Source organism: Vigna radiata, chromosome 2 (genome assembly GCF_000741045.1).
Source record: "Vigna radiata var. radiata cultivar VC1973A chromosome 2, Vradiata_ver6, whole genome shotgun sequence".
NCBI lineage: Eukaryota > Viridiplantae > Streptophyta > Magnoliopsida > Fabales > Fabaceae > Vigna > Vigna radiata.
In genome coordinates, this window is record NC_028352.1 from 4,718,109 (window position 1) to 4,744,549 (window position 26,441).

Genomic DNA, 26,441 nt, shown 5'->3' on the forward strand with positions numbered 1-26,441 from the left:
TTTTTAAATTACCTTTTTTTCTTCTTCTTTTGAATACAAATACAAAATAATAAAATTAAAAAATAAGCAATCCTTATACAGGTTGCTGGTAGACTCGTAGATTAGATATTATGCAAAACGAATAAGATGAATTAACCCTATTTTATAAACCAAATACTGGAGGAATAAAAAGAGAAGAAAGTGGGTCGCATTTAAAAGCTTCCAAATTAATTTTGTTACATAATGTTAACTTTTTAAAAGTGATTTAAGGTTTTTGATAATTGTTTAAGATTTAATTAAGTTTTAAGACCGTAAATTGAAATGTTTTTAATGAAATAGTTAATATAATTAGTAAAAGTAATAGAAAGGGTGAGATGATTGGTGGCATAAGTGGTTGAATAGATGATGATGCACATGGGTGGGCCTCATTCTTAAATGCTATCCAACACTTTCAAACCACTTTCCTACCTAACTATTTACTCTCTCTTAAACTTCAAATTAAATTATTTAACTTCATTCCTTTTTTATCCCTCTTATTTATATTTTTTATCCTTTATCTTCTATTACAATTAATTTAGATAATCTGATTCTTTTCTTAACTTATAAAATATGTGTACCGGACGGTCAGAGACAGCACACGGAACGGACGGCCAAACAGATATAAGATTCAGCGCAAGACGCACCAACCTTTCACCAAAATCATCCGTTAAGGCGGACGACATGGACGGACGACAGAGATCGCAGATTAAGATATAGTAAACATTCAAGATTAAGGTAAGATCCAATTAACCGCGGTGGACTTATGATTGGGCCGTAATTAAGGTTTCACTAATCACTGGCCCACGAAAAAAACTATAAATATAAGTCAAAGGTGAGAGGTAGGTGAACACATTTAATGCACATTTATTTCACTCTCTTTCTATCTCTACCCTTGATATTAAAAGACCGAACACTGACTTGAGCGTCGAAGTGCATTTAGTAAGTATCCGGCCGGACTTCACAGAAGGCGTCTTGACTTAGATCAACGGACAACTGAACACGAGAAGTGCAAGACCAAACGACTAATAGCAGAGGACGACGCAGGAAGATCCGAAGACCCCCACAGCAGGAACAATATGTTTAAACAAACTAGTTATAATCGTTTTAAAACGGCTTTGTAATTTAATTTTCACTAAAGTTTTACTAATTGTAGAAGCAACGTCTCTAAGTTAGGCAAGGAAAGAGTAATCAGATAAATTTTAAAAAACTCTTTTAAAGAACAGATAATTAGATATTATTCCACTATTTTAACTCTTTATTCAACAAAAATATTTTATCTCCAAAAAATAAAATTTATAAATTATTTTCCACATGATCAAGTTTAAAAGATAATATTTTTAATAAAAAGGTGTTTTAAAAGCAAATAAAAAGCTGCTCTACACACTATTTTAAATAAAAAAATGTAGTTTCTAATCATATATTTTTCACGTAAAAAATTTTCTTCCCTACTCTGATTTTAATATTATTCATGGAAATGGAAGAAATAAAGATTATTATCCTGATTTTCATACACGATAAATTTTGAAGAACAGTGAGCCATCTATATAAACCAAAGTTCAAGTACTTTTTGATAAAAAGTACCATCTTTAGATTGTTTTCTCAAACAAAATTGTTTCTGAAAAAAATAATAATGGCGAAAAAAATTGTGTGAAATATAGTTTCTTTCTAAGAAATAATTTATTTATTTTAAAAGATTTTAGAAAGAATGTAAAAATGGAGAGTTTCCGGAACTATATACATGCTACTTAGGTTATTTATACATGGATGGGTTTTCGGAAGCAGTGGATGTGTGTGTAAGATGAACTTGTTGCGACGTCGAGAGAAAATGGAGAAGAATTGTATGAGAAAAGAGTACTTAAAAAAAGAGAAACAAGTGACTTCCACAAAAACAAATTATATATTATCAAGAAGAAAAAAATTAATTCAATAAAGCTTTTGCAATAGATTAAATAAATTCTTACACCTTTCTAATAATATATTTTATAAGAATAATAGATCTTAAAAGTTTATGTTAAATATAATAGTTTTTTTAATAGATTAGAATGTTTAAAATTACTAACTTAAATGCCTACATCAATTCCTTCCTCCTATTATCGTCGATGTCATTCATTTGACGATCACCATTTCCCAAAGATTCAATTAACATGATCACTCCACAACAACATCTCTCGTACTTAATATTGTCTCTGATGAAGTGACAATATTCACAAATGCAGTGATCGCAATTCCCTACCACAAAATTTTAGTTTTAAAATATGAAATATAAGTAAATGGCAAATTTCCATTTCATTTTGGAGTTAGTTAAAGTATGAGAAAAAAAAGGCCCAAAGGAAAGCGCAATAGGTAAAATGTGATGAAAATTGGAAATATGAAGAAAATAAAAATGATATAGAAATTGAATGGTTATTAGTGTACTGAATAGAGTGACGCCAAAATCCTAATAGCTGAAGGCAACTTCCATTGATTCCAATCTTTTTCAACACAAAGGGCAAGGAGTGTGGCTTGTACTGCCACCATTGAATTCATTAACACTGTACTTGAGTGGGGGCTTGGATATTCCCCACTCAGCTTAGCCTATATTGTACATACACAGCTTCAACATTAATATTTATACAAAACCACACCAAATAATTAAAGCAAAAAGATGCATCATAGATGTAACATGTCTATGAACTCATCTAAGAGAGTAACATATGCCTATATGATGAGCTATACTGAAAAACTCAAGCAACATCCAAGACCACTTAAAAGACCTATCCACTCTTTTCTATCAGATGTTCTTGTCTGATTGTGGTCTGTTTTATGCATAAGATTAATGTGCATATTCTTCCAAATTTTTATTTCTATTCCTTTGAAGAATGACAATATCATTGACTCGCTAACTCCAATTATCATTCTCATTACCTTAGCTTTCCCTGCTACTGTTCGCAAACTTTTCGTAGCTAAAAAAAAATCAAAAATCACTACAATATTTCTGAATTCTCTCTCCCACAAAACGCAAAATAACACATGAGTATCAAAACGGGTGAGTGATGACTATGTATCGACACAAGAAGGAGAGGATGAAAGTGACTGCAGGAACCATGTTGAATACAACGTTAGCATATGTTGCTGATACCAACCCTATCGGGGTGAAAAAAAGATTTTGGAATAAACTTTTGTTCATTTATATCATCAACAAACATTATTTGAATTCAAGTTATTGTACAAATTAATTTAATAATAAGGACAAAGAGATGAAGATAAAATAGTTTACATCAAGCATACCCAAATAATCCGGAAAGAAATGTCATCACGAGCATCCTCCATGTCAAGTTTGGTCTGTTCTCTCTGCTTTGATTATAAAAAAAAAAAAGTAAAAAACATTGATTATCCAAATATGCATAAACTATAATGGTGTTTAATTCACCTCTTAAAAACAAAAAACAAGAGCAAGAATAGTAATAACAGCTCCGAAAATTTGACGGTAGGCACTGAATACTTTAATGTTGATTCCATCAGTTATGGCGAGGCTATCAATCACAGAATTTCCAGCATATGCAATCTGCACCAGCATCATCAGTAAGGCAGGCTTCGAAGTCTTGCACCTAATGAGGGAAAGGTGAATGTTCTTACATCAAAGGGTTTGCAGACAACGGGGGTGCGTGGAAGCACCATATCAGAGTCATGCCGGCGCAAATGCTCACAGATGTTCAAAACTTCCTCGGTGGTAGGTTTAGATTCAGAAGGATTGGTGTTGTTGGAGGGATTCAGAGTGTCAAAGCTTATGATTCTTTCAAAGCAGTCATCCAATCCAAGGATTTTAAGCGCACTAATTGCATGGTTCGAATCTGCATTTGTAAATATCTGAAAGAGAAACCAAGAATAGACATTATCATCATCCTGAAGACAACATTTCTCATAAGTACTATTTTCACCATAAAAAAACGACATACAAACTTACAATCTTCCTAATAGGCAAGCTTTGCAGAATTCCCCTGAGAACAGGGTCTGGTTTCAACAGCACATTATATGGCAATCTCCCATGAACAAAACTGTTCAATCAAAGAAAAATTCCACATGGTTTAAACTAGATTGAAATGAATGGCTAAGTAGAAAAATGGGCAGAAAAGAAACAAATATGTAGACAAATTACCTATTATACTCATCAAACTCAAAGTCATAGCCAATTGCCTGGTGACAGGAGAAAGAAGGACTGATTCTTGTTAAACATCGGTTTTGTCTAAAGAAATGTTTCTAATACAATTCATTTAAAGGTTTATAAAAATCATACCTTTAGACCAGCCATCGCTGTTCCATAAGTCTTATACATATCCCAAGCTTTTGAATCATATATTCTGAAATAAACCAGAATTTTCTTTTTTTAAGTTCTACTAATTCCAGATAATTTTACAAGTATAAAAACGAATCCATGTTGAAAGTAACGAAATCCATGTTGATGTAGTCTAATTTATATATATTGCTTCATGTAAACTCATTAAATAAGAAGATGACCTTATAATTTCTGGAAGAAAAAAACTCCCAGTTTCCTGTACAAGTGTTTTAATTTGGAACAAAGAATTCTAAAGACAGAACAAGAAATTGGTCACCAAAGATTATCCCCATTATCTCACGTCTAGTTTTTGGCTTATCATGCATTATAAAATTATCCCTCGTTAGAGAAACAGAACACACACATATATAAGAAAATCTGAAAGAGGTGGAGATAGCATTGGGGGTGGTGGAGCGAGCATCACCCTCAAACTATAAAGATACTGGGCAATGCGCAGATAATGCAACCCTAAATTCCTTGAAAATAATTCACAGAACCTAATACCTATCTAACACTGTGGAAATCAATTATCCATCATCGCAACCTATACTCCTGCAATAACAGATCACAAACTAGACATATACATATACTGTGTAGTTATCAGTTACAATCACTGTGTAGTGATTATGATTAAGCAGAAGTACGCTTGAAGTTTAAGTCAAATTATATTGGAGTCACTGCTAATCACAACCCTTAATTACCTCCATTCTTTCTATAATCACCTTCTGTCCCTACATCATGAGACCAAACACAGTATCATTAACTTTCACTGAATGAATGCTGGATTTTGCAACTGTGCTTCATTAGAAAAAGAAAACATGTTGAACAGAACATGGTATTAGACTTTCATTTACTCCCTTCCATGGCGGCTTATACTTTTATATTACTCTCAGACCATGGAGGAGTACTGCACTTTTCTATTTTGAAAAGTCAATACATTAATTGTATTTTTATTTTTGATTTGAAAAAAATACTTGTTTGATGACGTGAGTTTTATTTTCTTCACTTTTAAAACTTTTTAGGTTATTTTTTAAGAATAAAATATTCAAAATAGTAGAAGTAGTAGAAATAATGACACCACTCGAAGGACTTAATAGATAAGGGAAGACTGCGTCAAGAAAAAGCAAAATTTCTCAGCACACTTTAGTTTCAGGTACTCCATCAAATGGGCCCCACCACAATGGTGTCCGCTGAATGCGATGATGAATTCTGATCCGACGGCTGCCGAGTCGCCCACCAACGACAGCAGCCACAACGATCAACCGTCACCACAAAATTCGGACTCTTGTGTTCCATGTTCCCAAACATGACTGTCATAGGAGGAAAAAAAAATTACAGGACATATATATTTTAAAATAATTATAATAAATTAGCAATACATAATGATTTATGAGTAAACAAGTATCTAAAATTATTTTAAGTTAATGTAGCTGATAGTATACTTTCTTAAAAACATTTTTTTATTTAAAAAATTATCACGGTTGTTGTAACTTTTATAACGATAAGATTTTCTCATATAAATACTCCACCTTTATGATTTTTTTATTGTAGTTTCGATAGGAAAATGATATTTTAACACTAATTTTTTGACACCATTTTGACATTACACACATGTCAAAATGTGGTTGGACGATTTCAAATTAAAAAAAAAATTTAGTTTTTCTCTCCAAATATGTCCTCTTTTTTAATTTGAAATCGTCCAATCACATTTTGACACGTGTGTAGTGTCAAAATGGTGTAAAAAATTGGTGTTAAAATATCATTTTCCGTTTCGATATGTATTATTTATTATTAAAAATGATGAATTTATTCCAATTACCTACTAAAAAATGATGAATTTAAATATTAAAGCAACATGTGTACCATGTAATTTAAAATTGACTATACATTAAAGTAATGTTAAAGACTTGGATTCTTAGTCCACAAGGAATCAAAGAAAACAAACAAAAATAAAGACACTTTCTCTTATAATATATACTTTCCCTTTTGTCATAGTTCATTTTCTTTGCCATTCTACCGCAAAGCCAATAATCTCTTTCTCATTTTAGTGTTATTTATTATTATTTTATTTACCACTCTAATAATCAGGTGAGAATAAAATAAATTACAAATAACATACAAAAGAAAATGATATATTAATATAAATTTTTTAACAATATTTTGACATAATAAATATATAAACTTTTTATATAAAAATGTATTTTTCCAAAAATGCAATAGCATAGTTGGGTCCTATGTAATTTATTCCATTACTCATACATGATAAAATAATAACACAGAATTTGTTTACTTAAAACGCATCGTTTTCTTTAAAAGAGACATTACGTGACATTTTCCGCAATGTTAGATGTACAAAGTTTATATTCTTTTTCAATATAAATATTATTCTTTGAATAAACTAATTTGATTTTGACTCGTCCAACAATATGTGTAATGTCACAAGTTCAGCCAGGTTAAAGAAAAAACATTTTTATTAGTTTCTTTAGTTACATTACTTTGTAAAAATAAGGTTTTCTTTTTACCCAAATCAAGACAATCATTTATTTATTTATTTATTTTTTATTTTGGCTTAATCCCCCATTGGTCCTCATATTTGTGTGCAAATATCCTCAAGTTTTCAACTGTTTCAATTAGGTCATAATTTTTGTAAAAACGCACACATTTTACCTTAACCGTTAAGTTGTCTCAAACGGCGTTAATTGATGCTGGGATGAATTTTTTATTTTAGACTTAATCCCTCCATTGGTTCTTATGTTTGTGTGAAAATCTCAGTTCTCAAGTCCTTATGAAATGCAAACATTTTACCTCAACCGTTAAGTGTATTGAGACAACGTTAACTTGAGGACTGAACTGAGATTTTTACATAAACATAAAGACCAAGGGAGGAATTAAGCCTAGAATAAAAAATTCATCTCAGTTTAAATATTAGGATAAAATGTGTGTATTTTTACAAAAATTATGACCCAATTGAGACCGTTCAAAAACTTGAAGATCAAACTGAGATTTACAAACAAATATGAAAACCAATGGAGGAATTAAACCTTTTATTTTCGAACAATTTTAAAAATCACAAATAAAACAGTCAATGAAAAGTAAGTGTGAGAGTATTCTTCTTTCAAAATTTTGTATAATTTCTTTAGTAAAGTGTTTCTTTTTACCTATATTATTTTCATTGATTAAGCTGGAGATCTTTAAACAATTTAAATCCAATTTTAGTTGGACTATACTTACATTTCATAGGTTAAAATATATTTTAGGTATTTATTATTTCAACGTAATGGAAAGTTTCAGTTTCCTCTTTTAAAACGCCTCGGTTACACGTGAATTGAATATTTTGTCAGTTTTTTTTAAAGTAATAGATTAAATATGACAATGTAATAAATAAATATATTTAATGTTGCATTTGTCACGGCTTTTTACATGATGCAATTAGCATAATAAATTAAGTAAAATTTAATGACAGAAATAATTAAATAGAGAGAGAAAAAAAAAACATTTTATTATTATTGTTCGTTTTCTTCGTCTTTCTCTTTTTGATTCTGAGTCTGAAAACAATGAAACGTTGAAAGGGAGGAGAGTGCGAAATTCGAATGTTTTTGGGTTTGTTCATTGATTTCCGCAAATGAAGTGCTTCTACTTCTCCAACGCAGAGGACGAAGATTGCGTGGCAGCGGCACCGAGTTCGCGCGGTTCCACTTCGCGTGTGTCGTGGGCGCGTTCGCTCAGTCTCATGGACACGCGCAGCCGCTCCAACTTCGATTCCGACTCCACGGAATTCTCCGATACGGTGGACTTCCATCACTACCTGGTGCAGCGCCGCGCCAACGACCTCCGCCTCTTCCCATTCTCGGCGCTGAAGTGCGCCACGCGCGGGTTCAACCGCGCCCTCCTAGTTGGCGAGGGGGGGTTTGGGTCCGTGTACCGCGGCGTGGTGGATGAAGAGGAGGTGGCGATCAAGCAGCTGAACCGCAACGGGCAGCAGGGGCACAAGGAGTGGATCAACGAGGTGAATTTGTTGGGAGTGGTGAAGCATCCTAATCTGGTGAGGTTGGTAGGGTACTGCGCTGAGGACGATGAAAGAGGGATCCAGAGGCTTCTGGTTTACGAGTTTATGCCGAATAAGAGCTTGGAGGAGCATCTCTTGGCACGAGTCCCTTCCACGGTTCTGCCTTGGGGGACCAGGTTGAGAATTGCGCAAGATGCGGCTCGCGGTTTGGCTTATCTTCATGAAGAAATGGATTTTCAGGTACTCTGTGTGTGATGGATCGTGACTTTGCCTTGTCGTGTCGTCATTTATGTTATTTTCTTTCAAAACAAACATGTGGGTCTCTGTGCTTAAATTGAAAAGAAATGGGTACTTGATGTTGGACTGTGTTTATTTATTTTACGAATTCATTACTGATATATATCATATATGTGGCGGATGGATGGATATCTTTTATGGAATAGGATACTTGTTAGAGAATTATTGTCATGGATTGCTGAAGTGAATGCTTGTTGCTTCATAACAATGGGTTTAGTTTTGGTGTGGAATCAAGTTTGAGAAATGAGGATTATTTGGATTGAAAGTAAAGGAGAATGTGACATGAAGGAAATTAGGATTATTAGGTGGGCAGATTTGTATATGGGTGTACCCTATATACAAGCACAATGAGTAGGAAATCGTTGATCTGGATTCTTGCAATCAATGGCTTTTTAAGTGTCTTGTACATGAATTTTTTGTTAGTAAAGCAAATTGTTGAGAGTTCATTTGTTTTTTCTTTTGTTTAGGACTTATGGTGAAGTAGAAATATAAAAGAGTTGTGAAGATTGGAAAATTTTGTGACTTAGACATCCCTCTTCGGCTTTTTTTAGGGTTAATAGTGGTTTATAAGCCCCATCAGATTTTGGCACGACTTAATTTTATATATTTGTGGATAGATATCTTTTACAGCATTTCACATCTGCTAAAAACCATAGAGAATATTTGTTGAAACACACTATTGATGATTGCCACTATTAATGGTGCAGCTAATATTTCGGGATTTTAAGACGTCCAACATCCTGCTGGATGAAAACTTCAATGCAAAGCTTTCTGATTTTGGACTGGCTAGGCAAGGACCTTCAGAAGGGTCCGGCTATGTTTCCACAGCAGTAAGAATTTGTCTGTACTCTAGCGAAAATTCATTATATTCTACAACTATACATAACATTGTTTGGAAATTAAAAGATTTGCATTATAAAATCAGATCAACGTGTCTTCTGGCAGCTTATTTTAAGCAAATTATACTATATTTTACCATTCTTCAATGACTTGTTTCTTTGCAAAGGTTGTTGGCACCATAGGTTATGCTGCACCAGAGTATGTTCAGACTGGTAAGCTAACCGCTAAGAGTGATGTGTGGAGCTTTGGTGTAGTTCTTTACGAGCTTATCACTGGGAGGAGAGCTGTAGAGAGAAACCTACCTAAAAATGAACAGAAGCTTTTAGAGTGGGTTAGATCTTATGTTTCTGATCCTAGGAAGTTCCATCATATTGTAGACCCTCGACTTAAGGGGCAATACTGCATCAAATCAGCCCATAAACTTGCAATCCTGGCAAACAAATGCCTCACAAAACAGCCGAAGTCTCGCCCAAAAATGAGTGAGGTGGTTGAGTCTCTTGGAATCATTATTATTGAGACAGATACTCGGGATGAAGGCTTTCCCCAAGCTGCTGTAACCGCTAGAGAAGAAAAAGAAGAGAAGGTATCTATAGAGGAGACTGAACCTGAACCAGCGAAACAAGGGAACAATTACCTGAAGAAGGTTTTTGAATTGAAAGACATGGTCAGCTTAAGAAACAAGTCTATTGGAAGGTTGGATTGGAAAAGTTGGGCGCCTGGGCTAGTAAGAAGCTGGTGACTGAGTGACCTTATAGTCAGTCACCTGCTAATAGCAAATTCGCAATGTTTGTTGATCACATAGTTTTCAGTCAGTGAAATCGACATTGTCAGGCACACACAGTTAACATGCTGGTATATACCCAATTTTGTATCGATTAATAATGTTATGTACAGGTTAACTTTGAGGAAAGCTGTGATTTATTAATGATTTTGCCTTCTCAAACGAACAATGAATTTAGTCATGCAAATCAATATTTGGGCAATAACTGGAATTAACTGTTTCATCCGTACTCCTTTGAGCCTTGCTTGCATTTATAATTTTTTTTTTAAAAAAAAAAGCTATTATAAGTATTTTAATAAAACAAGGTGCTATCATTTACTGCAACAGCCACACAGCTTACAGCGCACTGGTTTTACTTCTGTATATTTTATTTAATGTAATTATGTAATTAGGTTTCTTTTGGGCTTTTGTGGATGATGAAATATCTGTTCTTTATAAATTCATGTGTAAGTGTGGGGTGAGAGGAAGAAGGAATGTGAGTAAGAGTTTGGAAGTTTTTGTTTTTTAGTTTTGAAAATAAAAATTATTAAAATATTTTTAATCTTAAAACTTAGAATTTATGATATATTAAAATATTTTTGTCTATTAAAATTCGATAGATATGATTAAAATGTACTAACTGAAAAACAACACACATAAACAAGTTAGTAAATCTATATATATATATATATATATATATATATATATATATATATATATATNTATATATATATATATATATATATATATATATATATATATATATATATATATATATATATATATATATATATATATTCTGTCTTTTTATTCGTCGTTAATTGTAATACTGTTAAAATTAAGGAAAAATATATTATTTTCGTTATTTATATTAAGATTATTTGTAATAAATATTTTATCTCTTATTTATATATTTTGTGTTGTATATATAACTTCTCTGTTTTTGACGAGGGTATAATAATTAAAAAATGGTATTTTTCTCTTGTTTTAGAAAATACAATCAGATCCACGTTTTATACTAGAAATTTTAGAATAAGAGACAAATAGATTTTCTTTTTCAATAATGACAGATACACTGTTTTCTTCAGAAGTGACAGGTTAAAAGAAACTATGGCCGTATAATTTTAGCTATTAATAAGATTTATTTGGTAAGTGACATTTTTAGTTCCTTAAAGAAAACGAAGTTCCGCGGTTTGTTGGTTTTGAAATTTTCAAAATTGGAAGGAAGTTCACACGCAAAATGGTTGAATAAAATAAATTTACATTTAATGAAAACTTCCAAATAGAAGTTTACATGCACGAGTTAAGGGTGTCCTGAAATAAATTTACATTCAATTGATGGAAGAGTTGATTTATTAGGGTCTTTATAACAAGTATCTTTAGGTCAACATTTGTCATAGTTTATAATTAGGAAAAAATTTGAGACAGTTTGGACACTCAGAAGAACATGAGAGAAAGGAAAGAACATGTTCACATCAGTTTGCAGAAACCAATTACTTACTCAACTTCATTTATCACCGATTTTTCTTTGTGGTTGTTGCAAGAAAAACGTATCTATAACCTATACACTTTAAACTATCACAAAAAAAAAAAAATCTAAATCATCAACTAAACACAATCTTCAAAATAACACAAAATTAACTAAAAGTGTAAATTTAAACACACTTAAGAATTGGACATTTGGCAGTGTATTTTTCTTAGATGTGACAACATTTACACACTCTACAATTTGACATTTGTCAACATAACCTTCTAACACGTCTCATTACGTTTAGAAAACACGATTTCATATATTTCTTCCACGTAACTTGAATGCTCATACTGTCACTGCAGTTTTCCTCTTTTTCTCTCTAAAAATTTGTTGCTTTTGCTTTCTATCGAGTCGATTAAAGCAAGTTTTGAAGTGCTTCCTTTCCAAGATCCTTTGTTTCACTGATTCATTGAGAAATTATTCCTTTGTAATTATTGTCTGAGTTATGTTTATCTTTCTATATATGTTGTGTTCAAGAACATAAGAAGAATAATTTATAGATGAATGTTCATTGTATGTGATGTTGACAACATACTTAAGGGTGCTAATTTATAGTTGAACAACACAAACACAATGAAGACACACTATTAAGATCACTAATCAATAAAGACTATTTTAGAAGACTTATATATTTCAACGAACCGAGATGACATATATATATATATATATATATATATATATATATATATATATATATATATATATATATATATATATGAGATGACCTATATATATATATATAAGAAGAACTCATACTAAGAAAAAATGGCAGAAAACTAATTTACTCTATTAGAAAAATTGATCGGACAGAATTGGAGAACTCATCTCAAAAATTACCTTAATAATCTTTGATCTTCAAACTAATGAACTAATAAAAACTTTAGTTAAAAGTGAAAGAACTTTAGAGATAGGTGAGAGAACTATAAGAAAACTGGATTTAGGAAAATAATGTGATTTTAATACAATGAGATTCATTTATAAAATTCTAATTATATTTCAAATTTTATTATTAAAATAATCAAGTCTATAGTGACACTATAATTTTAAAATACGTTTTTCTAAACTCTTATATTATTACTAATATAATAATAGTAAAATTTAAATAATGATATAAAACAGTAAATTAATCATTACATAATGACATTGTTAATAAACTAAATAGTACATTATTAGAAAAAATATTTCATTTAAATTTATAATGCAATTATGTAAAATTTAAATAATAATTTAAAAAATAATTTCAATAAAATGGACATAAGTCTATTATATTAAAAAGCTAAAATTATAAATTATTTAAACTTTCAAAGATAAAACATAACTAACCTTTTCAATTTTAATCTTTTTCTAATCATGGAGAAATTTAAAATTCAAAATACGTGGTAACCAAGTTTGAATTTAAAATTTGAAATCACAAAGTACTGTAAAAATGTACTAACAAAATTTGCATTTAAAATTTAAAATAAAAATAATTATAAAATAAAAGCCTTTTAATAACTTTTCAATACTTCTAAACAACTTTTACATGATAAAATTTAAAATATGGTAAAAAACAATAAAAAATAATGAAATATTAACATTATTAATAAACTCAAAATAAAATAAATAGTAAAATATTAAAATAAATATTACATTTAAAATTACCTTACATGTCAAAGTTAATGTCTTTTATTGAAAATAAACACTGGTAAGTTAACATCTCTTGTTTCAAATCATATTTATCATTATTATTTAAAGTATAATATATATTTTTAACTTCTTAGTAATGAAAACAAAATTTCAGTGTTCTTAAAAAGAATCCCTTTAAAAATTGTAGTTGGATACAGACACGGTTGAATGAATGGTCCAGAGCGTGTCCAAAACTCGTTTAAATGATCGTGAATCTTGCATGAAGTCGCTCTTCAATTTGTCACACCACAAACGGTCCTAGTGACTGCGATTTCAATGCAAACAATTTTCCTTTCCACTAGAAAAATATATTTTAACACCATTTTTGACATTATTTTGACACTGCACACGTATCAAAATGTGATGGAATAATTTCAAATTAAAAAAAGTTGAGGCAGGGGCATATTTGGAAGAGAAAAACCAAAGTTTGTTTTTTCAATTGAAATCGTCCAATCACATTTTAACACGTGTGCAGTGTCAAAATGGTGTAAAAAAATGGTGATAAAATATCATTTTCCTTTCCGGTATTCTCACTTGTGTTTCGATAGTTTCAATAAGGAAAATGATATTTTAACACCATTTTTTTACACTATTATGACACTGCACACGTGTCAAAATGTGATTGGACGATTTCAAATTAAAAAAGTTGAGACAGGGGTATGTTTGGAAGAAAAAAACCAAAGTTTGTTTTTTAATTTGAAATCGTCCAATCACATTTTGACACGTGTGCAGTGTCAAAATGGTGTCAAAAAATTGTGTTAAAATTTTATTTTCCTTTCAATAAAGCACAATTTTACATCTACAAATCCTTGGCAACCCCGAAAACAACACGGACAATTTGCAGAGGTTCCCACCTTAGTTTGATAAAATGTATAAACATAGACACATATGGACCCATGCTTTTCCAACTTGCAGTTCTTTTTCTCTATAGTGAGCCGGTTCTTGATGTGAACCATGCACTATGTGGTATTGTATTACTATTATATTCATATTGCATAACAAAACCTACCCTACATCCTTTCATCATGATGGAAAAGAAATATCTATAGTTGGATTTACGAAGGAGAAGGTTCTTAAAGGGATACAATATCCAGAGTTACACAAGGAAGTTTCTGCAGTTTCAGATATGTTGACTAAGGTTATGTTACAGACAGAACCTAGAATATGTATGTACAGGCAATAATACTAAGATATGTAAAGCCTATAACATAAACATTTGTGATATGAACGTGTTCAAGTTTACGTGGTACCACACAATTTTCAAGGACGTGTATTTGCAATGTCATGTGAGAGAGGCGAAAGTGACGCTTTAATGCTTCTACCTTTAGTTAAATCATCAGCACTTTTCCTACGACCACGAGAGGTATTCACAGAACGATTATGATGCACATGAGGAACCTGCAGGTGCTCCAAATCTGTGACAACTTCGTGCATGTTTGGTCTCAACTTGGATTCTGTTGCAAGGCATCGCAGACAGAGAGTAGCTACCTTAAAAGCTTCATCTATGTCATATTGGCCTTCAAGACGGTTATCCAACACACGCAGAAGCTTTCTCTTGTTTGCCATGTATGGCTTTGCCCATTCCACCAAATTGTGCTGCCCTGATGGTCTGTTCTTGTCCACAGTCCTCCTACCAGATAACAGTTCTAGCAGAACAACTCCAAAACTGAAGACATCACTCTTAGCACTAACATTACCTTCACCAAAATCATATTTGAAATAACTTCAGAAGTGCCAATTTTGAAGAGTATATACATATTTGTTTAAACGCACAATACCTGTGGCTAGATATTCTGGAGCTGCATATCCATAGGTTCCCATTACTCTAGTGGAGACACGACTTTTGTCACGTGTAGGTGCTTCCATTGAGAGCCCCAAATCAGCAAGCTTTGCATTGTAATGCTGAAACAAATGAGCAAGGGAATCTTCAGATATGATATCTAAATAACTTCCTCTATCTATGAAACCTAATAGCCATGTGGCTGTAAAGGGCACGTACTGAATCCAGCAAGACATTTGAGGTCTTGAAATCTTTATATATCACTTTTGTTTCAGCACTGTGAAGAAATGCAAGCCCTTTGGCAGCACCAAGAGCGACTTTCAAACGCAGGCCCCAAGAAAGAGGTTGAAAATATGAGCCTCCTGTTGCAACAATGTGGCTGATTTTAGGCACATTTCACAAGGTCAACGATTTGAAAAGATGGGACATGAAGAACTCACTCATGAACAAGTGATTCTCCAAGCTACCACGAGGCATAAATTCATATACCAGAAGACGGTCTCTATCTTCAAAGCAATATCCAATTAATTTCACAAGATGGGGATGAGAAAGCTGGCCTAGACAGTTTACTTCATCCTAACACACAATAAATTTAAACACTGTAAGGCAAACCCGTATAAGGGTAGCACTTAATCCTCATTTTCCAACTTTTCATAACATTGTCATTCGAGTTCAAAAGGCTTGCAGTGTGAGTATATATGTTTTTATATTATCAATAAATCAGAAATCATAAACTCATCGTGCATGAAAAAAAGTTGTAATTGAATGTCAGTACAAACAACTTTTACACTGCATGAGTACATTTACATATACTATATGCTCATTATTTACACCATACAAATCACTACACGTTCAGTATATACTCATGTTAAAAGCTTGAGTTTTGTTTATAAGAGAAACATGGATAAGATAAGGCACCTTGAGACTTTCTTCCTGAGTGATACCGTGCCTTGCCTACAAAGGAAAAATATTCTGAAAGATGAATTCATAGTTTAGCATTTAACAGAGTGAGTGTTTTCTTCTTAGTTAGCAGAAGTAAACCAAATCAAAGTGTTTGAAGTTTAAAGAAATATATTAAACTCACCAACCACTCCTCGTGACCTTGGAAAGTGTCCTGGCTAAGTCTTTTCACAGCAACAACAATCCCAGTGCCAGGTTTGGTTGCAGAAAGTGAGTGATCATCAATCCAACCCTTAAAAACTGATCCCAAACCACCCTCTCCTAACACACTGTCCTTACGGAAATTTCTTGTGGCAGCTGTAAGTTCTGTCAAACTAAAGCTCTTCAGATTGGATGGATGCCAGATCTCACCCTCACTTTGAAGAGTCTGAGGCATCGAAACCTCTGAGATCTTACTAATTGTGCTACTGAGTTCTTTTATAATTTTACTACTTGGACTGCTGAGATCTTTGACATCGGCACTCACATTCTTTGAGTTTAACCCTGAGATTATATACATCTATATAATCAAAGTTCAACTTTCATAAACTACATGGCATATATCACATTCATTCAGCTGAAAAAACTGGATGTTAGTTAGACAAACCAAACTCATTAAACAAGAGCTATAGCAAGGAAACCAGGCTTAATCTTGGTTAAAAACAACTTTGGCCGATTAAAATTTCCCATGTAGTCTTCTAAAACCACAGGAGGTGAGAAGGAGATGAATTTGAGTGAGATAAAAGTGGAGAACACCAAAAGCAATCAACACAGATCTAAACTCTTTTCATAAGCATGTAGCTAGTAGGGTGCTAAATCAAAGGTGAAGAAAAACTCTGAAAATATACCAGTTTTAGTTTTGGTGCTCAAACAAACTCCCATGGTAGAAGGAATACTAATTCCTTGAGCCTTGTTTCCTGTAGATCACAACAAAGTAAGTTCATTCAGATCAGGTTAAGCAAAAACCATGATCATGAATTGTAAAGAAGGAGAAAAAGAAAAAAATAAATGGAAAGAAGAAGAAAAGAAAAGTCTAAGAAAACCTGTTTTCAAGGTAAAGCTGAATCAGGGGTTATAGAAAGAAGAAGAATAGAAGGAAGTACATATAGCTAGCCTTTACAGGGGATGCAGGAAGGGAGGGACACGAGTTTGCTGACATGTTAAGCCTTAATATTAGTGTTAATTTGTGTGTGGTCCCTAGAGAAAGAACAGAAAGACCATTCAGAATTTAAAGAGCAAGTTGACCAAAGTTTCAGATAAAAGCTTGGATGGATTCATAAAGACAAAGAGATAGAGAAGTTGAAGTGACTAAGGAAGGTGGGTATGGCCATTCAAGCAGCATTGCATGGCCTGATGTAATGTAGGGGTCTCCTTTTGGTCCAGATTTTTTGAACTTATTACAGTTAAACTTAACCTCAAAAATTAATGTTTAGATATTTTCGTAGAGTTTAATGAGGTTTTATTCTTCTGTATTATCAGTGAACCACAAATGATATTTTTCAGTATATAGAAAATTATGATTGAATGACTAGATATAACAGTTTAACTTATTGATTTTATGAGGTCCTTGACAGTACTTTCTAGTGGACAAAACAATGTCACACCAGTGCATGAATCTGCCATCAATGTTCTAGAATTATCCACTAAAATAAGCAAATAAAATAATCTGTACTAATTTATTCACTTTGTGCAGAAAGAACAGAAAAAGTTATTGTGAATGAGTTGGATTATTATTTTGTTGGGTTGGCATTTGTTTGTGATATATATGATAAGGTGATAGAAAGTTTCCTGGTTTGGCTTTTGTTCTGTTTGTGGGTATGAATGATTTGAAGAGGGTAGGGTCTTACATCAAGTTGGAAGAAGCCTTCATTGTTTTGTAGCATTGCATGTTGAACAGAAATGGACCCCTTCTGCTTTTTCCACTTGCTGTTTTAATGTTAACCACACTTCACGCAAGTGATGCTCAACACGCTCACTTCTCATTATCCATGTCCCATATCGGAATAATACCCTCGTCCCATTTTCTATATTTTCTGTGTTCCAAACGTCAAAACTTTATTTTGGATTATTTTAATAATCAATTGCACATAAGTACTACTATAATCAATTATGACTGTACTACTTCGTATAAATCCAAAAAATTATGATTGTACTATTTTCTATATAAGTGTATCAAAATTACTTTTTTTAAATTTTAAATTAGATTTTGGTTTTGTTCCAAATATATCCAATATTCTTACATCGTTTAAAAGTCGAGATGTAAAACGATTTATATATCCTTCTATCTTTCACTTTCGCAATACTATTTTAAGTGTGGCAAGAAGAATTTTTATTTTAAACAGTTAACATAATATTTTCTCTCCTTTCCTTTCTCTCTCTTTTCTTATCTCTTATTGTCATATTATGAATCACATCAATAATTAATAAGCAATAAACTCTTAATAAAAAGAGCAATTCTCAATTTTCATTTGAACAAAATAATTGCAACTTAATGAGCTTGCTCACATATGAGACCATGAATCCTTCATGTAATTTTCTTAAGTTTCAATATTTTAATTTAGCTCCTTAACAAATTAAATATTACTTATTATCTCTACACAATAATCTTTTCATGACATACATACACTTTTAACCATAATTAATTAGTTAGATTACTTTATAAAATTGGCTAATAAAATATAATGGTCATAATACATTTAATGATTTGTTATATATATATATATATATATATATATATATATATATATATATATATCCTTACAAATGTGTTAGACTTTATGAACTCAAAATTGTCATTATATGTCTTGAGCATATGCATAAGATTTCGTCCATTGATTATATCCGCATGTAGAACTAAAGTAGTTTTTATTGCAACAATCGCAACCAAATGTGAGAGTGATAACTAATGTAACCAAATGACATGGATTCGTCATGGAAAGTGTAGCATGGAAATTAGGTGAAAGTGACTTATAAACATCTATTTTTAACTAGCCCTTACTTTATCTCAATAAGATCAATACAATATACAAAGTGTAATGACTGAATAATAAAACATATATTTATTAAATCAAATACATTCAAAAGACAATGTATACATACTTTAAAACAAACATAGAACAAAAACACACAGAAGTGACTAACTCTGATTAAACCAAAGATTCATCAAAAATTAAAACATCTATATGAGTAACATGTTCATGAAAGACCTTGGGTGTAAATCCCTTAGTAAAAGGATATGTTATCATGGAGTTTGTCCCTACGTGTTTTATGGAAATCCATCAACTTTGTACCTTTTTTTAAATAACTTGATGTCAATATGTTTTGACTTACACAAGCTCTTATTGTTATTAGAATACAATGCAGTTGATTTGTTATCATAGTATAACTTGAGCGATCTTTCAATTCCTTCCATAATACGCAACCTTGTGACAAAGTTCTTTAGCCATATTCCTTGATTTGATGCCTTATAACATGTTACAAATTTTGTAGCCATAGTGGATTAAGCCATAAGGGTTTGCTTGGTATTGGGCAAAGAAACTGCACCATCAACTAGCATGAAAATGTAACATGAAGTAGACTTTAAATTATGTTGGCATCCTGCAAAATTGAGTCATAATACCTAATGATCTATAAGTGGTCTAACCTGATATGCATGAGCTTATAAACTTTTGTCCTCTTGAAAAAAAGCTTCGTAATTTTATTGGTTGTTTTTCAATGATCCATTCATGAATTGCGTAAATATCTGTCTAAAATAAAAATCAATATATAATAGTAATCTAAACATTCTATAACTTTGATCTCCACCAATTTGTCATCTCTAATATAGATCCATCTTTCAAAATAAATTGGCTTATAGTAGCTTAGGCAACCCTTTCTTTGCACACCAATCATGATATTTCTTATAATACTCCTTAATATGTTCAACTTTATTGAAAAAGAAACATTTATCAAACTACTTTTGTTTCTTTTGCAATAGACCTTTGCAGCAACAATTTTGGGATTATAAGTTTTCTTCCTTTTGTCTTTGTCACTAGAGGTACTTGCTAATGAATACTTTTAGTCTTTTCTTGCTTTCATCTCCCTTCTTCTTGTACACAATATGAAATAAGCTCATTAAAAGACCATTTCTCCTTCCGACAATTATATGAAACCTTAAAATGTCCAAACTGTAAAGGAAGAAAGATCAAAACTAAATGTATGAGTAAGCCTTTCGACAAGAAAAGTTTCAATGCCTTAAGTTTTGAAGCAATGTTCGACATCTCTATGATATAATCTCTCACATTTCCTTTGCCTTCACACTTCATGGAAACCAAGCTTTGAAGAAGTGCCCTTATTTTTGCCTTATCATTTTTCACAAAGTGTTTTTCAATCTCAATAAGAAAATATTTGGCATTTGTAATTTCTTCAATACAACACCTTTAAAGACCTTTGGAATGATGAGCTTAATGATCATCAAACTCATGCGATTTGAGAAATCCCATTTGACATAATCTCTCATCTTGACGGTATACTTGAGTTTGTAAGAAAAGGAGATTTCTTAATCCTTAACACGAGATCAAGATCCATGCAACCAAGAACTATCTCCATGTTCTTTTTCTAGTCCTTAAAATTTGTACCGTTAAGGATCAAAATCAAATTTATGTTGGCAGATATTGAAGAAAATCATAGTTGTATTTAAATACAAGAGAAACAAAGGAATTAAGCTCACATCCTAAAATTAATAATTATATAAGTATATTCAAATAATAGTCTATCCCATCTCAAGACATCCTATGCATAATCAATATCAAGATTTTGGACACTGCTATAGGTATATTGGTTTAATGATCAAATACTGACAATAAAACATGTCCAACAGCAAACCTAACTCTGGATTGATTTAAAATTGACATGCAAAGCCTTATAACTATCATACATCTATCATCACATATGTGTATGCAATCCAGTTGAATATTAATCTTTCTTTAAATCGACCAATACTTACATAAATATACATAAACACAAACATTCATAATGTCTCTTTTAAATAAAATGCAAAAATAATAAAATGGAGATTTCCCAATTTTAGATTTTCCAAATTTAGGTTTCCGGATTTTAAAGATAAAAACACACTTTGGCTAATCAATATAATATTAATTAAGGTTTTTGTTATTCTAATTCAAATCACAACATTTATTAATTCAATCCTTAATAACCAAAATGAATTTCATAAACATTTTTTTGGTAAAATTGCAAAAAACTATATTAGGATTCATGCCAATTATAAATTAACATACTCGAATACTGATGGTTAGACTATGAATCACATATCAACAATTAATAAGTAATAAATCCTTAATAAAAGGAGCAACCCCCAATTTTCTTTTGATCAGAAAACGAAAGCAACACATGTTAACAACAATTAATGAACTACTTTGATTGGTATATGATCTTTCCTTTCTAGAACATCTTATATCATTCATGATTTTCTTTTTTAATAAAGATAAAGACAAAGAAATAATAATAATAAGCGAAGACTATGACTCCTTTATATTATTTTTCTTGTTTTAATATTTTAATTGGATATATATATATATATATATATATATATATATATATATATATATATATATATATATATATATATATATATATATATGAATTGTTACCATTTCCCTCTTTCAGACTTTCCAAGAGTTTGAATTGAGCAAAATAAAATTAAAGTTCATACTTAACTTTAAATAACTTTTTATTATATAGGTTTGTTGAAATGTCATCTTAAGATAATTAATTTTGTTCAGATATAAAAAAAATCGGTTTCACGTAAGAAACCAGTACGCATCAAGACTAAAATAGAAGAGAGAGATTTTGGTGTGATGTTCTTAAACTAAGATTCTTCTATATTCCTAATCTATTGAGGGACTCAAATTAGTCACAAAATTGACTTAATTAATTTAAAATAAAATGTGATACTATTTCTGGAACGGTCTGGATGACTCATTAATTTTTTTTTTCTGATCTGATTTAGAATTCTCATTCATTATATTTTTATTTGATATATTAGTCATTTCATAAGATATTATATTAAATAATTCTCAATAGGACAACATAAAATATGAATACATTATAACTCATTTCATAAGATATTATATTAAATACTTTAAAGCTCAATCAATAGTCTTAACAATCTAACTAATCTTTTGCTCATTACTGTCCAATAAAGTCAACCATAATAAAGGTTTAATATTTGTCTACCATTCTACAGTACTCATAAACAGTAACAAAAATATCATGAAGTTATTTGTGAAAAAAACTTTTCTTCTAATGATTCAACTGATTTAACATACGTGGTACATGTTTTTTAATTATTATTATTATTATTATTAATTTTTTTTGTAGTAACGATATCTAACATGAATTTCTTTAAAAATTGCAATTAAACAATAGTAATATAAATTCTAACAAATTTAAAAACACTAATAAAAATATATTTTCTGTTATGTACACTGCTTGATGACAAAAAAAGTTTGTATTCCATTGTCAGATCTCATATTTTTAATTCATCCTTTTTAAAGTTTTTTTTTAGTAGATTTCGTTATTAGTTTTATCAATGATTAAGAAGAGTACCACTATTTCATATCTTTTAATTATTTTAATCTTTTTTATTAACAAAAAATATTTTCTCTGTTCTTTCCAACAAGAAAATAAAGGATATTTTGTTATCTTTTCCATCTTTCCATTTTAACCTTTTGTGCTATCTTTATTTTAGTGATGTCTACTCCACTTTGCTGCTCTTCATGGCCCTGGGCCATGGTTACAATAACAAACTAAAAACTAAAAAAAAATGTTTAATATTTAAACAAATAAGAGATTGAGAAAGGGACTATACTTATTACGTCATTTAACTATTTTTAAGAACAAAACTAGACATTTTCTTCTGTATACGTTGAGAAAGGGAATTAGAGACAATGTAACAAAAAAAAAATACAAAAATAATTCTCCACAAGCATGAAGCAAAAACAATTCTCTAGATGGAACATTATTCCTTGAATTAAAGAACACGCACTCCGTAACAAAAGTGAGAGAACCCAAATTCACTTTGGGGCCAAGAAAATACTACTTCCTTAGGCCCAAATAAAACTGCAGAGCCCAAATAAATATCACGAAGCAACATATCACGACTCGATGATTAGGAAAAATAGCAAAATGTTTACAACAATAAACCAAAACCATAATTTCATCTTAAAAAACATGTCAATAAAAAATGAAATCGTTATTTGCTAACAAATTACATATCAATCGGAGATCAATGGAGGCATATTTACGTAATGTTATATACTACTGAACGCACCTAATTCAATGCGGTTAGTGGCATAGGCTTTCTGCATAGTAATGAACCAGTTATGCATGAAATGGACCTTACGGAATGGGAGAAGGAAAGTCCTTAATAGTAATGATCTTCAGAATGGATAGAAACTAGTTAGGTAGCTAAAAACCTCATTCAAACAAGTTTCGGGATTCCAAAGCACTGTGATTGTATCACCACAAATTTATTTAACAAGGATTGTTGCGTACTAATTGCAAATTAGTGTTCTCTACAGTATTTCATTTCTCAAGACCAAAAATGTAAGTAAAGTGCATTCAAAATAATGATAAACAGTTCTTCATTTAAAGAAGTTGACAGATATCAATCTTGAGTTGCAGCTCCTTGGTTGAGCTCGGCAAACCTCATGCCAACCCGCATAGAATGCTTCAGAAATTTCTCTGCACATCTTCGAACACAGGATTCCTCTTGCTTTTGCAGGGATTTATGCTTAAATGTGTCAACACAATCAGTAAAGCATCTCTCAACAAGTGAATTATACATCCTCAGACTGCAGTGAAACATAAATCTTAATCAGGAACGCCACCTTATACAAAGCAAAACATCAACTAAACAAAAATTTGCTATCTCATAATTGACAATGTCAATTTCAAACCAGAAAGTAGTTCATATATTCAAACATTTACCTTTCACAGATAAAATAGACTGTCAATAAATTATTAAATTCATTCTTATAGAATTGATATATCACCTAAAGGGCTCATAAAGTAATGAGCTATATAGTTAAACCTCTTCAATTAGTAGAAACCATTCCAAGTAGTTCATCCAGTATTGATAAACCCTCCATGATTAATCCATGGTAGTAAAATATACCAAACATAAATACATCGCCATATTAGTTTTATAACTTTAGGGATATTTAGGAAAGAAATTCATAATTAGAATAACAGAGTGATGGCTCAATCTTTCAAAATACAGCCAGTCCCCACAATTTCAGCAGCTATGCCAAGATTTTTAGAGGAACCACAGCAGTAAGTTCCCGTAATTACAAAATGGAGACTGGTAAAGGGTGTTTGAATGGAACTTATTTGAGACCATCTACGCCGGTTTCAACAAATGTAGTTCCCAAAACGTCCAGAAGCAACATTCGCGTGCTGCGCTGGTTTTAAGGAGAACTTCACTCTGGGCTTCATGGAAAGGGCACACACAAATATTCTATAAAAAAAAATAGTGTTGCCCATCACTAACAAATTAGCATGAAAGCCCCAAATCTAAAAGGGAGCCATCAAAACACAAGCTCATACAATATACATAAATTTCAAGTTTCGAGAAATGGAATGCGAATAAATGTAGCAAACTGAAGGTGATGAGAAGCAAAACGGAATTAAACCTGTCACGGATTTGGAGTTGTTCCATCATGGCAGACATTCTTTGCCTATCTGCCTCAGGAAGCGATTCCAGATCCGCTAACATGCTTTTGTCCATACTTGATCCACCGGTCAGTCACCGTCGAGGGTTTTGCGAGAAAGTACGGAAGAAACTGCGATCGAGACAAAACCCTAACGCTGTAGAGAAAAAGGAAGAAGAGGAAGAAGGTATATATATATAGGTCACACCACCAGTTTCCACTTAACCTAAAATTATTTAGTGTTTCAGCTTTAACTAAAACGCATCGTTCCACCTGTATTTTTCCCCCTTTTTGTTTTGTTTTTTTCTAAGAGCTAAAAGGCTGATAAAATGGGGTTACATTTTTTTCGATAATGATATTTGAGAATTTTTTTTTATAATATTTTAATACTATTTATGATTTGTCCAAATTTACTCAATAATCAATAATAATAATTATAAACATTAACATGAACCAATTATAAAATAACACGTATATAGTGTTAAAATATTATCAAAAAAAGTTGTCAAAATATCATTATCCCATTTTTTTACTTCAAAAAGACGAATCAAGTTTTTTTCAAAATTCAAATACGATAATAATAATAATAATAATATTTAAGGTTAAATATGTTTTTAGTCTTTAAACTATTAAACAAATTTGTTTTTATTCCATCTTTCAAAGTAAGGTACATTTTAATCTTCCTCCTTAACAAAAGCTTAATTTTTGGTCCTCCAAAACTAACAACCTTAAAAAACCAGCTGATGTGGCTAACGTATGGCCACGTGTATTCACAACTTTCCTTCTTAACTCTTGCCACATGTGATTGCATGTTTGAAGCTAATTATTTAGTTTTGGTTTGACGATGATGGTGGGCTTCCTAGTAGATTGCTTCACAATTCGAATTTGCAATTATGGTTTGCTTATGGGAACAGATTGATGGTGACGTGAACTAGTTTCACCTGGTGTCGCGGTCGCTGTTCTGGTTTTTTGCTTCGCAGGGTTTGAGACACGAGGATGGAGGCAAAGGAGACAAACTCACGATGCTCCAATGACAGCGACGCTTGGTGGCGCGACGAAGGTTGATGGACGAACTTGATTTAGGGTTTTCTCTGCTTCAAAGGTGCGCTGGATCTGAACCGCAAGAGACGCAAATTTGTATAGGTGCTTCAGCGACGTCAATGACTGCCATGGGGTTCACTGTTTCTTAATTGCAGGTTGTGTGATGACGACGAAGGACAATCCCGGTGGCGATGCGGTGGGGGAGCGGTGGTGCTATGTTGATTTCGATTGTGAGTGACGACGTTGATGGAAATCCTTGTCGGCAATGGCGATAGTGGAAATCCAGCCACAAGAATGGCGCATTGCAGGATGGAGGAGGTACATTTTACCAATCAACTTTTCAAAGAAGAAAGGGTTACACTTTGAAGCCAATCAACCTAATAAACCAATATTCTCACTTTGCATTAAGAAATACTGACGCGCCAAGAGCTAGGAAGAAAAGTTGTGAACACAAGTAGCAGACGTTAGCCACATCAGCTAGTTTTTAACACTGTTAGTTTTGAAGGACCAAAAATTAAGATTTCCTTAAAGAGGATTAAAA

General features: G+C 31.7%; 4 protein-coding genes across 9 annotated transcripts; 1 reads left to right on the plus strand and 3 right to left on the minus strand.

The window, feature by feature from the left end:
• Positions 1-2,720: 2,720 nt before the first annotated feature.
• Positions 2,721-5,229, minus strand: LOC106755887. 5 transcript variants are annotated; one of them, XM_022787559.1, is made up of 7 exons: positions 4,513-4,909; positions 4,292-4,355; positions 4,154-4,191; positions 3,962-4,052; positions 3,634-3,864; positions 3,428-3,562; positions 2,721-3,348 (listed from the first exon to the last, which is right to left on the minus strand). In XM_022787559.1, the coding sequence occupies exons 2-6, from the start codon at positions 4,328-4,330 to the stop codon at positions 3,431-3,433; spliced, it is 531 nt and encodes a 176-aa protein (XP_022643280.1). In that variant the 5' UTR covers positions 4,331-4,355; positions 4,513-4,909; the 3' UTR covers positions 2,721-3,348; positions 3,428-3,430. The 5 variants fall into 5 exon arrangements, with proteins under 5 accessions (XP_022643280.1, XP_014493597.1, XP_014493600.1 ...); XM_014638111.2 differs by lacking the exon at positions 4,513-4,909 and adding an exon at positions 5,032-5,229 and having other exon boundaries at positions 2,721-3,562; XM_014638114.2 differs by having other exon boundaries at positions 2,721-3,562; positions 4,755-4,909.
• Positions 5,230-7,829: 2,600 nt separating this feature from the next.
• On the plus strand, positions 7,830-10,401 carry LOC106776953 (probable serine/threonine-protein kinase PBL19). The gene is made up of 3 exons (XM_014664438.2): positions 7,830-8,576; positions 9,341-9,463; positions 9,640-10,401. The coding sequence occupies exons 1-3, from the start codon at positions 7,953-7,955 to the stop codon at positions 10,210-10,212; spliced, it is 1,320 nt and encodes a 439-aa protein (XP_014519924.1). The 5' UTR covers positions 7,830-7,952; the 3' UTR covers positions 10,213-10,401.
• Positions 10,402-14,458: 4,057 nt separating this feature from the next.
• LOC106756223 (probable serine/threonine-protein kinase PBL9) lies at positions 14,459-17,336 on the minus strand. 2 transcript variants are annotated; one of them, XM_014638547.2, is made up of 8 exons: positions 17,192-17,336; positions 16,997-17,065; positions 16,294-16,652; positions 16,128-16,163; positions 15,650-15,785; positions 15,429-15,571; positions 15,208-15,331; positions 14,459-15,126 (listed from the first exon to the last, which is right to left on the minus strand). In XM_014638547.2, the coding sequence occupies exons 2-8, from the start codon at positions 17,028-17,030 to the stop codon at positions 14,690-14,692; spliced, it is 1,269 nt and encodes a 422-aa protein (XP_014494033.1). In that variant the 5' UTR covers positions 17,031-17,065; positions 17,192-17,336; the 3' UTR covers positions 14,459-14,689. The 2 variants fall into 2 exon arrangements, with proteins under 2 accessions (XP_014494033.1, XP_022634160.1); XM_022778439.1 differs by lacking the exon at positions 17,192-17,336 and having other exon boundaries at positions 16,997-17,185.
• A 6,301-nt stretch (positions 17,337-23,637) lies between these two features.
• LOC106755716 (mitochondrial import inner membrane translocase subunit Tim9) lies at positions 23,638-25,043 on the minus strand. The gene is made up of 2 exons (XM_014637924.2): positions 24,842-25,043; positions 23,638-24,001 (listed from the first exon to the last, which is right to left on the minus strand). The coding sequence occupies exons 1-2, from the start codon at positions 24,934-24,936 to the stop codon at positions 23,815-23,817; spliced, it is 282 nt and encodes a 93-aa protein (XP_014493410.1). The 5' UTR covers positions 24,937-25,043; the 3' UTR covers positions 23,638-23,814.
• Between the last annotated feature and the right edge of the window lie 1,398 nt (positions 25,044-26,441).

Excerpts from the sequence above, each read along its gene's own strand:
- LOC106776953 (XM_014664438.2), top strand. The coding sequence starts at position 7,953 with ATGAAGTGCTTCTACTTCTCCAACGCAGAGGACGAAGATTGCGTGGCA. Across the intron at positions 8,577-9,340 it reads ATGAAGAAATGGATTTTCAG|CTAATATTTCGGGATTTTAA; the intron begins GTACTCTGTGTG and ends TTAATGGTGCAG. Across the intron at positions 9,464-9,639 it reads CCGGCTATGTTTCCACAGCA|GTTGTTGGCACCATAGGTTA; the intron begins GTAAGAATTTGT and ends TTCTTTGCAAAG.
- LOC106756223 (XM_014638547.2), bottom strand. The coding sequence starts at position 17,030 with ATGGGAGTTTGTTTGAGCACCAAAACTAAAACTG. Across the intron at positions 16,653-16,996 it reads GAGCACCAAAACTAAAACTG|GGTTAAACTCAAAGAATGTG; the intron begins GTATATTTTCAG and ends ATATAATCTCAG. Across the intron at positions 15,127-15,207 it reads TCCAGAATATCTAGCCACAG|GTAATGTTAGTGCTAAGAGT; the intron begins GTATTGTGCGTT and ends ATTTTGGTGAAG.
- LOC106755716 (XM_014637924.2), bottom strand. The coding sequence starts at position 24,936 with ATGGACAAAAGCATGTTAGCGGATCTGGAATCGCTTCCTGAGGCAGAT. Across the intron at positions 24,002-24,841 it reads CAACTCCAAATCCGTGACAG|TCTGAGGATGTATAATTCAC; the intron begins GTTTAATTCCGT and ends GTTTCACTGCAG.
- LOC106755887 (XM_014638111.2), bottom strand. The coding sequence starts at position 4,330 with ATGTATAAGACTTATGGAACAGCGATGGCTGGTCTAAAG. Across the intron at positions 4,192-4,291 it reads CAGCGATGGCTGGTCTAAAG|GCAATTGGCTATGACTTTGA; the intron begins GTATGATTTTTA and ends TCCTGTCACCAG. Across the intron at positions 3,865-3,961 it reads GCTTGCCTATTAGGAAGATT|ATATTTACAAATGCAGATTC; the intron begins GTAAGTTTGTAT and ends TTTCTCTTTCAG.